The sequence below is a fragment of the Patiria miniata genome, unplaced genomic scaffold, assembly GCF_015706575.1.
Source record: "Patiria miniata isolate m_02_andy unplaced genomic scaffold, ASM1570657v1 HiC_scaffold_29, whole genome shotgun sequence".
Taxonomy (NCBI): Eukaryota; Metazoa; Echinodermata; class Asteroidea; order Valvatida; family Asterinidae; genus Patiria; species Patiria miniata.
Window position 1 is genome coordinate 17,564,842 of NW_024037068.1, and position 11,433 is coordinate 17,576,274.

The window sequence follows — 11,433 nt, forward strand, 5'->3', positions numbered from 1 at the left end:
GCAGGGGGTTAAAATAGATAGTTGATTTAGCGGGCAAAGTTACATCAAATTGCATCATCAACCTTGTCCACAGCCTACATGGTCGGCCAGGGTCAATTTAACAATTCACGTGGGTTCAGCGTTCAAGTTCAAGTGGATCACGATGGCGCATCTCGGCTATCGTAGATCCCGTGTCAGCGCAGTCTACGCCCCTTGCCCTCGTGGATCGATCACGTGCTCGCTGACATTGAACAAACACAACGAAATATTATTAACATGTATAAATAGCACCCTGCACCGCGGTTGCATAGTGGCTGCAATCGCTGCATTATTGCACAGTTGACATTGTACATGTTTAACACACAAAGAAAGCAACTAAACAGGAACAACCTACCACTGCCGTGAACTTGGCAGTGAACACGGCGGCAAAACTGCATAGGCGAACCGTGACAGGTAAGTTCTTCTATGGAGAATCATATTTATTCCTCCAAGAAGTAAGAATACCAACTTCTTCCAAAAAGAGTACTGTCATAATCTCTTGGTCCAATGGTTGATATTAAAGCTGCAGCCGAACCTCCAAAAACAACGCTCCAAAAAGCCTCAAGCCTCATGCAGATCAGAAAGAAGTTCAGAGTCATTTCATGTAGACTCCTTGTTCAATCATTAACAGCAATACGTCGCCTTCGAATTTATTTATAGGCCTAGTAATAGTACGTATAATTTGCACTGCAGCTATCCCACATGTTTAACAAATCGTCCTTCCAATATTATTGCGCAAATCGAATTCGCCGGGCGCGTGATCTCTCCGAATGCGGAAGTAATCATTGAACTGGACTAGAACTGAATTGTTAAACTTGAATATCATACTGAACAATAATTGTAAGTGTAGGCCCGTATAGGCCTATTTCAACTTACAACAAAGGAAAATTGAAGTGGTAGTCAACACTGTAGTCATGAGTCCGGTCAGTACGTTAGGAATAGGATACTGGAGCTGGAAACCTCAGTCCCCCCTCCCCCCACACCAACCCCCCCCCCCCCCCAAAAAAGACAGAGAAATTGTTAATGAAAGTTGCCACCACCACTATTGGGACATAATGCTCCCAGTCACTCGAAGCGTAACAAGCAATCAGATCCAACAGGGTCATAATAAGGTTTACCTGTTGGTCACCCAATATTGGAGATCAGCATGAATCTAAATGCTGATTTATAGATAGTAACAGTCAAAAATCTGTATCTGGGAATCGCTGGAGTATGAGTGCAAAGTCCAAAAAAGAAAACTGGGATTTATGGTGTTCATGACGTGCCATGCTGTAATACTTTATAGCATATCATTTTAACAGGCCTGATGGAATTATTTAGATTTTCCAGCAGTATTTCACTGTTTTTTTTTCTTCACATATTTCTTATTTCAAAGGCTTATTAGGAGCTAGTATTTGTTATTATTCACCATTTCTAAAGCACAAAGGTATAATGCTATTAATTAAGAAAAAAGTAGAAAAGTTCAATTATTAGGGATGATGCTGACTTTTTAATAGTGAATAGTATTTTCACACTAGACCCAATACACTGCAAAAACTGTGTTAGACAATTAAACACTTTTCTAAACAATTTCTTGCTATCAGTTTGAAAACATTTTTAATAACTTAAAAACATGTTAAGAGTAAGGAGGGATGGTGTTTAGCAATTGAACATTGATGTTTGGGAATTGAACACATAATGTAAGGCTTCTAGACATGTTTACAAAGTGATAGCAAAGTTGTGTTTAATGGTTAAACCATAGTTTAATATAGCTCTATGGGTTAAACGCAGTTTTTAGAGTCTATATCTGGGCTTGCTAAATCTGTAGCCTATGGAATATTATGTTCGAATTAATGTTTGATGCCCATGCCATTTCCTGATACACAAAAGAGCGGTGTTGCTGTTTGTGTGTCAAGACACTTGATGTACAGTTCAATGAAATGCGAATCTGAAATTTATAGCCTATAAGAACAGCTTGTTCAAAAAGTTTGCTCACCGATTACATATGGCTGTTTTGAAATAAATCAAGCAAAGAAGAGACACAGAACAAACCAAAGCTAAATCGAAAAATTCTGCTCAATCAAACATACGCCTAGTACTATACATGCTTAAAATGAAAGCAGTGCTTTGCTCAAGAACATAGAAATCGTATTAGCAAAGAAAACAAAAAAGAGCCGTAAACACCATAAAAAGTTGAAATACACTATCGAGGAGTTAAATGGGATAAAAAGGTGCCTTTCAAGAACTCCAATTTGCATTTTCCCTTAAAATCCTGTTTTGCTAAGCGTGTTACCAGGAAGTTGTGGCCTGTTGTATTATATACAATAATGGTTGTTGGCCTACCCGAAGCAGGACCACCGATGGTTGTACAGTAACCAACTATCTCCCTGGTGTAGGGGACTGCACTGTACACAACAGCACTCATCCTTAACACCAGTGACATATGATCTAATAAAGCTTTACTAAGGCTTGAAAGCATTGCGTCAGCCAACAAGAGGGCACAGTACGACTCACATTTTAAACTGGACCTTGAACCTATAGCCTAGTACAGACTGAATGAAAACTGAAAAGTAAGCAAAATTTGCGAGACATAACCCAATGTGATTGGGGTGTAGACACGACGCTATCTGTAGAACATTATTTGAATAAAGATAAGATTGATTTTGCCAAAAGCATTTGACTGGAGCGGAATTAATATTGGAGATTTGCGTGTGAAAAATGAATAAATGGCACTAAGGTCATTGGTGAACTGATACCACATGGCTTGCAAACTTTCACGTGATTTTGAATTATCAAAATGAACTATAACTCGAGTACGATTTCTCATTGATGTGTTGAGGTAGTGTTCAAACGATCTATTAAAATTGAAGCCACACTGAATTTTTCTTGGGAAAATATTTTGTGCAGCTTTCTACTCCTTTTTAAATATCTATATGAAAAGTATTTGAAATCCCTTTTTGGTTAATTTAATTGAAAACTGTATTTAAAAGTGCACTTCTGCAGACATTTAAAATTGTCCGTGCTTTTCCGGACTCCTGAGGGCACTGTTGCTGTGATGTCATTTCAGGAAGACACTGTTCAGTTTATGGGTTTTCTGTTAAAATTGTGAAGCAAAAAATTGCTCTTTGAAAACTTTTGTGAGAAAAGTTTGCTGATTGGCTTACTGCCTTGTACTGACAGAACGAATCACCAAAGAAAAGAAAAGAAAAGCAAAGTATCCAAAATTCGGACAACTTTGTGGTGCAGAAATAGCTGTAACACTGAGGCTTCTGCCTAAAATGACATCACAGTTTTGCTCATGAATATGGAAATTTGGATTAGCCTAAAAACCCAAAAGGCACTCAAATACCCTTAAAAATGGCAAAATGAAAATTGAAAACGAGGTTAAATCGGACACAAAGATGCATTTTCAAGGATTGCATTTATAAAAATTACATTACATGGCCCTTTGTTATGGACATAATCAAATAAATTTTCTCTTGAATGGGAGTGGAGTGGGAGAGGCCCCCCCCCCCTTTAAAAAGAATTTCCCTATTGATGTGCTAACGAGAATATATAAAGGTGAATTATCCACGACTTGTTTGAAAATGAACACTGTTTTCTTTCTAAAAGGTTCGGCGGTTTATCATCCGGGTCTCTTGCTTGCATGTTTGACGCGAGGTCTGCACCGGAAGTCACCATGACACCTCTATCGGACAAGGCAGAGCTGGTTACCAATGAAGCTCCTATGGATGGCTGTACAGATTGCCATGACAAGGTAAAGGCCACAAGGACCAAATAGTCTGCAGATTAAAATCCAAGCCCAAGCTCAATATCCTAGACAAATAAGATAAAGGCCTGTATATTGATGCACTCGAAGCGAATGTGAATGTGAAAGCCAATTTGACGTCGTGAACATTCTCAGTAAAATTAAAACAAAATGAGATTAGATGAGGTGTACTCATGCGAATTTCAGCACGAATAGTTGTGATTTTTTTCCCGTTGAGAGCAGAAAAGTTTTATATCATTTCATTAATCATTAGTGTTTATTTTTTAATTAAAATATCTGAAAGGAACGGTATCCAAGCCTACGACATTTTGTTATAAGAGTAAATTGTTGAGCGCAATATGTCTTGGTCACCACAGTGAAGTTTGTGCAACTGACAAAGGAAGGGCCGTCGGTTTCTGAATTGCAAACTATAGTTAATCTTTTCGCGTACCCCTTATTTGTGATGAATATTTCTTTCTTTTTTCAAAGCCTGCTCTCGTCAATAGGCGAGGCCTGACGATCATCACCGCTGCAGTGTTCATTGTTGGGGAGATGGCAGGCGGTGGTATCCTGTCACTTCCCGCTGCACTCAAATCCGCAGGTATATTAACGACAAGTGGACTGAGCATACACTGCGTGCCAATAAACCAATCCGGGCACGCCGTCATTTCAATCACGAAGGCCCCCTTCAATGGCGAAAGCATTGCGCTAGCTATTGTTCAGATAATCTGTCAAGGGGCAGTTTCTTTGTATATTGGTTTCTCTATTGTAGGGGGCCTTCGTGATAGAATTAGTGGCTCAGATTGACCTATCTCTAGGCATCATTGCCATTGAATAGAAAGAGTATACCTCCCAAACTCTTTGAGCGGGGCATGGACTGTTCATCCCATCACCATGTTTTGTAATGACCACCAAACAATGGCTTCAGAATTAGTTTTTTTTAAAATGTATTTCCCGTGGAATATTATAGAAATATTGACTGCTTCGAGAGGTGTAGTAAAACTAGCCTCCCGATATATAAGTTATTCACTTTTGAATGAGATATCGAACAAAAAAAATCCACCCATGTTCGGCCAACCATGTGGTCCCGGCTGGAAAGCAAGACCAAACGAAAGCAGTAAATGAAAATATATTAAAATTTACGATAAATTGTAACACTGCAAACTGAATGCAGTTTCACAATTCAACACGTGTAATTATTTAGTTAATGGTGTTAGATAGTGTACACCCCCATTTTTACTACCAAGCCCGGGGAAATTTCAATTTAATTCTCATTATCCCTCAAAAAAAAATCTAAGTCATTGCCTGTTTGAAAATATTTCAAATATTTATTCCCCCCTTCTTGCGTCTTCATGCATGGCAAAATAAAAAATACAATAAGTATGATATGGCCAGCAGAGTTGGCAAAACCTAAAGAGCGTAGCTTGTTATGTAGTTTTACATTCGAGAAGTCTTGCTTAAAGATATAGTCCATCATTTGTAATTTGTGCATTTTGTTCGTTTGAAGCAACAAAAGTGTTCAAAATCTAATGAAGGATACTGCACAACTAACCTGATGAAGTTTCAGCTCAGCTTCAGCTGTTTATTCCGAGAAAAACAGCATTCTAGGATCTCAATTTCAAATCAATAGTTACTGAGTCATGTTTTGAATTGTTTTGAATTGCAGCTTTACGCGACGTCGCGCACTGATCCGACGAATTATAGCAACCGTGCGCACCTGTGCGTCGTGCCAATGCTTGCGCACGCTTCGCCGAATAACAAAATGAACTACTAATTTAAATTTTCCTACGGTGCATCTTAAGCGCACCGTTGGAAAGGCCTTCTTTGCGTTGATTACTTCAAAATGACAGCTTCACAGAAAGAATAATTTCACAGGGAGTTTAGTTGCCTTACTATCTTTCAACCAAGTTTGTTTTTCAACAATAATTACGCCAGTTACTTTTCAGATGGCTGCAAATGATGGACTATAGCTTTAAAGCAAACCACCAGTTTAATTTTAAATCTTGAATTATGAAGGACTAGCAGCTTCAATTAAAAATGTTGACTTTGTAATGCAAAGAGACCCTTCTTTTATTGCACCAAAGGTTGGAGCGGGATAATGCTGCTGCTCTTCTGCGCTTTTCTCTCGGCTTATACTGGCGTCATCCTGGGCCGATCCTGGCAAATCCTAAAAGACAGATTTCCCTTTTACCGGGAACATATCAGGTACCCCTACCCGGCCATCGGTTTTGAAGCAATGGGGAAAGCAGGCAGGTGAATTCATAAACCTTCTTTTTTTTCATTTCTTTTGAATTCCATTTTTGTTTCTTATTTAAAATTCAGAGGTTTTATTTCAAATGTGAAATAGACAAGGGCGGATCCAGGGGGGGGGGGCCAAAGGGGGCCATGCCCCCCCCCCCCAAAAACGAAACCAATTTTTTTTTTTTTTTTATGTGACGTCGCAATAAAGGCAGGCAATGAGTACACCACCATCTTTTCCTCAAAAAACATTGGTTAAAGTGGTCAGAAATTGCCTCAGATCGCACCACAGAGCATCTAAAATCCAAAAAAATTCGGGGCCCTTAAGCGGGCCCCGAACCCCACGCCGTAATTTTTGGACCCACTTTTTCGGGGGACCAAAAAATTGTTTGGCCCCCCCCCAAAATGGTGTTCTGGATCCGCCCTTGGAAATAGATGGACACATTTACCGTTTATAAACATGGATTGTCAGCAAGTTTCTACGTTATTTGGCTTAGCAACTCTTTTTGGTCTAAGTATGTTTGATGTGCTCAACAGTTCCGTGAAATGTCTTGTGTTCTTTGTAGGATCGCTGTCACCATCTGCGTCAATGTGACCCTCTTCAGCGTGACCACCGTGTTTCTTTTGGTCGCCTCGGACCTCTTCGGGGGTCTCCTAGTAAAGGTACATGTCCACGTATCCTCGTGTGTTTGGATCCCCATCTTTGCCATCGGCCTTTGCCCGTTGACTTGGCTCGGGACGCCCAAAGACTTTTGGTGAGTTGACTCTGTGGTGTGCGGACAGTACTGACAGCCTCAGTACGAGGCAAAGATCAGACCCAGGCCAATTCCCATAGGATTTGTATTGGCTGCAGCTCAAACCATGTGACATATAGCCGCTGATATCGCAAGGCCATCAATCATCCTGTCGTTGGGCTTATGCAGTCATGAAGCCTGGAAACAGGTGGTCCTCATCATTTTTAGCTATATACATGTAGTCACTATCGAGCTGTTGTAGTGGGGAGATGGCCAGACAAAAACCAGGGAGATATAACTTGAACTTTTTTCACATGGGTACTGACCAAATACAGAGTAATCTTGGAATGTATACACCTTTTTTTGGCTTCAAATTGTTATCTTGAGCGAAAAGGACCTCTATCCATCTATTTAGACACTTTGAGAAACACGTACTGAAGGGATTGTGTACAAACGTAACACCCGTACACCATCATACTGAAAAGTTCAGTACTGTGGCGGATTACAACTAAAATATCGAAAATCTGAGCTGGGCTGGCTTATGCAATGACGTAGGCTATACAACCCACGTTCATATTTCAGGAACGCAAATGATGTCGTGTTATGCATTGACAGCCTCTCAATTGTGCATTGGAAACCTCACTTTGGATTTTAAATATGGCGACTCTGTTTCTCTTTCTTGTAGGCCGATTGCAGCAGGTGCTGCGGTCTCAACCGGCGTGGCGTGTGTTCTCATCGTTGTCCAGGAGATAGTGGACATCGGTTCAGTCCCTGACGTCCAGCATCCCAGCCCGACCTTCCAGAGTTTCTTCACGGCCTTCGGCGCCATCTTGTTCGCCTTCGGTGGTCACGCCATCTTCCCGACCGTTCAACACGACATGAAGGATACCAGGAAATTCCACTGGACCGTGCTGGTTGCTTACACAAGTTTGCCACTTTTTCTCTCTGTACTGCCCTTTTTATTGAAGACAGTTTAAACCAGCCATCGTTTATCATACAGTTTTAAACCAAGGCGCTGGGTAGGCATGTAAATGTCCGTCAAACCAGTTTAAAAGATGAAGTGAAACTCAATGCACCTCATGGAAACATTCGTTGTCGGTACGCATATACGGGGTCATCCTGTATGATATAACTGCCCGGCTCATAAGTGACATTCAGTTAGTCAGACGGTAAGAAAGAACATTACTGGGAGGTCCCCTGGGACCATTAAAAGGTTCATAAGGGAAAGACAGACAAGCTGTATACGCAACTATATCGTGGCAATTACAGGAGTGTTCTGTCTTGTTTTGTTTTTTTCAGTTGTGGTTTTATACTATCTGCCAGTGTCAGTGGGTGGATATGTGGTCTACGGGGACCAGCTCGAACCCAACATCCTCGACACACTGACGGGAGGAACAATCACGACCATCGTGATTGTCATGATCATGCTACATCTCACCATGGGTGTCATCATCGTCATCAATCCCTTCTGCCAGGAGATCGAAGAACTCCTCAAGATACCACTTAGTACGTGCTTTTAATACTTTGGGGGTTGGGGGTGGGATGTACCAAAACAACTTCACTAGTAATCAGTTATGTCACAAGTAAATCTCATCTGTACCTTATATTCGGGCATGTTTTGCTAATCCAAACGTGAAATACCGAATAACAAAACTAGAAACCAGACCAGTAACTCCAAGTTAATCAAGAGTATCGTTGAAGAGAGGAATAAACTAACAGTATAGTCCACGAGAAAAAAAAAAAAAAAAATCATCAAACGCCAATCACAAGTCATTCATATCTCCATGGTCTGCTGAAGTCTCTAGGTATGAATTGTAACAAAAACATTCGTTGTCATTCTTTGCCAGCTGAAAAATATACATAACAACAAGCAAATTTAGACAAATAAGAATTCCGAGTAATACTGACGACCCAGTACCTTTACAGTGGCAAAAGAGATATATTTAATTAAATTTTAATTAAATGAGGAGAAACCCTCATCATACAAGAGTAAAATTTTATATTATGCGCGTAGCGGGCTACATGAGGAAAATTATCTATTGGAGCATAACTCGAACTACAGGTAGAATCACTGAAGCTATTTGAAGTTGGTCATTCTAGGGGGATTTTTTATCCTACAGGATTTGGCTGGAAGCGGATCGTTCTGCGCACCGTTGTGATGGCCGCAGTGGTATTTCTTGCTGAGACCATTCCCAAATTCAGCGTCATCTTGAATCTGATCGGGGGCACCACGGTGACCTTGCTGACCTTTGTTTTCCCCTCGCTGTTCTACGTGCTGCTCCGCATCAGGCCCAGCCCGGACGGCGCCTGGTGTCCCAAGTGAGTGAAAGAAAGGCCTTGCTTTCATCAAGTTCAGTTCAAATCTTCCTTGCGTATTTATTCCTGGGTTTGCTGGTGCCAATTTCCCTGTATAAGAATTGTTTTCATGGGGGGGGGGGGGGGGGTTAAAGCCGAAGACAGAGACAAATCTGATGGTTTAAGCCAACTCTGCAAACAGCGCAATACGTGTAAGCATGGGGGGGGCAAGGGGGGGGGGGCAAGGGGGGAACTTGCCCCCCCCCCCCCCCGGAAAAGCAAAAAAAAAGGAAGGGAAAAAAAAGGAAAAAAAGAAAAGAAAAAGAGGCGCGAAGACAAAGTGGTGTAAATTTAATGAGTTGGGGGGGGGGGGCAAAATGTCCCTGCCCCCCTCTAAAACTGATAAATCGAGAATGTGTTGAGAAATACAAGCATTTTTTTTCCAAATTTTTTTTTGCCCCCCTCTAGAAAAAATCCTGGCGACGCCCATGCGTGTAAGCAGGCCGCGTACAGAAAGTGTGCACAACTACCCCTCCCATCTTTCCCCCTCCGCTTTCCCCTCCGTTTTTTTGTTGTTGCTTTTTTGGGTGTTTAGTTTGGTCGAGGGGAGGGGGAAGGTCTTATCAAAGTCAAGGTCTTACCACAGTCGCTACGCCACTGTGGAGTGTGTGTACCTTGATCACGGCAGCAATACCTACTTCGCCGCACACGAGAGCTACGTGCTGGGCAAAAAGTCATTCGAAGCCGTTTGCTCAGAACATAGCTCAGATTGACTGCACACGGTGAGTTTTCTACCTCGCGAGGCGAAAGAAATCAAACAGGGGAGATATTTTGCCTCACAGCCTCGTGAGGCAGAAAACGCAGCAAAAATCCACCGCACACGGTGAGCAACCTGCTGTGCAAATGACCTCAATGACTTGTGCCTCAGCATTTAGCTCTCGTTCGCGGCAAGCTAAATACAATGCCTTGCAAACTCTGCCAGATTCCTTCACAACCTTTTGTGATTAACAGCGCCTTTAATTATAGGGGGGGGGGGCATTAAATCCCATTTTGCTGCGATACTGGCTACCCTCTCTAATGACTTTAATATCTTTCTTCGTTCTGTTTCTCTTGCAGGAACATAGCAATTTGGGAGTACATCCTCCATGCTGAAATCATACTGGTAGGTTTGGTGGGTGGAGTGGCGTCCACGTACAGTGAGATATATGAAATTGCAACAGCTGAAGGCCCCACACTGTCCTTGCCATGCTATGTCGTCCGAAATGGCACGGCGGGATAGGTTGACCTGGTGGTAGACGAGGAGAGTCTTTTTTGCTTTATTTTTGTTTGTGTCCCTTTAAAGCCGACACATGGATTGGAAATCCAAAATAACCTCCGCATGTGATGTTATTAATTGTGATGATTGAATGCCGTGTGTGAATCAGGCTTGTGACTTTGTTTGCCATTGACAATCCAAAGCTGTATCCAAAAACTCAGACACTTTAAAGGTAGGGTAGGCCTATATCATATGTCATTGGTGCCTTTTTTTGACGGTAACAAAAGTGCTTAAAATCTAAAGACGGGTGCTTAAAGCTAAAGTCCATCATTTGCAGCCATCCGAAAAAGTAACTGGCGTATTATTGTTGAAAAACATACTTGGTTGAAAGATAGTAAGTGGACTAAACTCCCTGTGAAATTAATCTTTCTGGCAAGCTATCATTTTTAAGTAATCAACGAAAGAAGGCCTTTCCAACGGTGCGTCTTAAGACGCACCGTAGGAAAATGTAAATTAGTAGTTCGTTTTGTTATTCGGCGCAGCGCGCGCAAGCATTGGCACGACACACAGGCACGCGCGGTTGCTATAATTCGTCGGATCAGTGCGCGACATCGCGTATAGCTGCAATTCAAAACAATTCAAAACATGATTCAGCAAATTTTGATTTGAAATTGATCGAGATCCTAGAATGCGGTTTTTCTCGGAATATACAGCTGAAGCTGAGCTGAAACTTCATCAGGTTAGTTGTTCAGTACCCTTCTTTAGATTTTGAGCACTTTTTTGCTTCAAACGAACAAAATGCACAAATTACAAATGATGGACTATATCTTTAACCACTAACCTGATGGAAATGTTAGCTCTGTGAATGATGTATATTTGGAGAAAAACCCAATATTCTGGACGTGATGTCACACACTGAACCGACGATTCTCGGTAATAATATCAACCACGCGCGAGTGTGCGTCATGTCAACGCGTTGGCCCCCATTCACGGATTCGCCCAATTACAAACCAACTGCCAACGGAAATTTCCAAAAATGTGTCACTTGACGCATCTTTGGGAATGACCTTCTTTGATTGTTTTCTTCAAAATGACAGCATGCCAGAAAGAATAATTTCACAGGGAGTTCAGTGTCATTGGTATTTTTAAACCAAAGTCAGCTTTTT

The 11,433-nt window shown here is 41.5% G+C and overlaps 1 protein-coding gene across 2 annotated transcripts; it reads left to right on the plus strand.

Annotated features, from left to right (window-relative positions):
• The first annotated feature begins 232 nt into the window (after nucleotides 1-232).
• LOC119736278 (amino acid transporter AVT1J-like) lies at nucleotides 233-10,566 on the plus strand. 2 transcript variants are annotated; one of them, XM_038210322.1, is made up of 9 exons: nucleotides 233-432; nucleotides 3,610-3,753; nucleotides 4,231-4,346; nucleotides 5,830-5,998; nucleotides 6,550-6,738; nucleotides 7,403-7,644; nucleotides 8,017-8,223; nucleotides 8,838-9,036; nucleotides 10,129-10,566. In XM_038210322.1, the coding sequence occupies exons 2-9, from the start codon at nucleotides 3,644-3,646 to the stop codon at nucleotides 10,289-10,291; spliced, it is 1,395 nt and encodes a 464-aa protein (XP_038066250.1). In that variant the 5' UTR covers nucleotides 233-432; nucleotides 3,610-3,643; the 3' UTR covers nucleotides 10,292-10,566. The 2 variants fall into 2 exon arrangements, with proteins under 2 accessions (XP_038066250.1, XP_038066252.1); XM_038210324.1 differs by having other exon boundaries at nucleotides 234-432; nucleotides 3,610-3,754; nucleotides 4,235-4,346.
• Nucleotides 10,567-11,433: the final 867 nt, after the last annotated feature.

What these genes read in the sequence shown, in the direction of transcription:
- LOC119736278 (XM_038210322.1), top strand. Translation starts at nt 3,644, where the DNA reads ATGTTTGACGCGAGGTCTGCACCGGAAGTCACCATGACACCTCTATCG. An exon ending in GCAATGGGGAAAGCAGGCAG is followed by an intron (nt 5,999 to 6,549) that starts GTGAATTCATAA and finishes TGTTCTTTGTAG; the next exon opens with GATCGCTGTCACCATCTGCG. An exon ending in GACGGCGCCTGGTGTCCCAA is followed by an intron (nt 9,037 to 10,128) that starts GTGAGTGAAAGA and finishes TTTCTCTTGCAG; the next exon opens with GAACATAGCAATTTGGGAGT.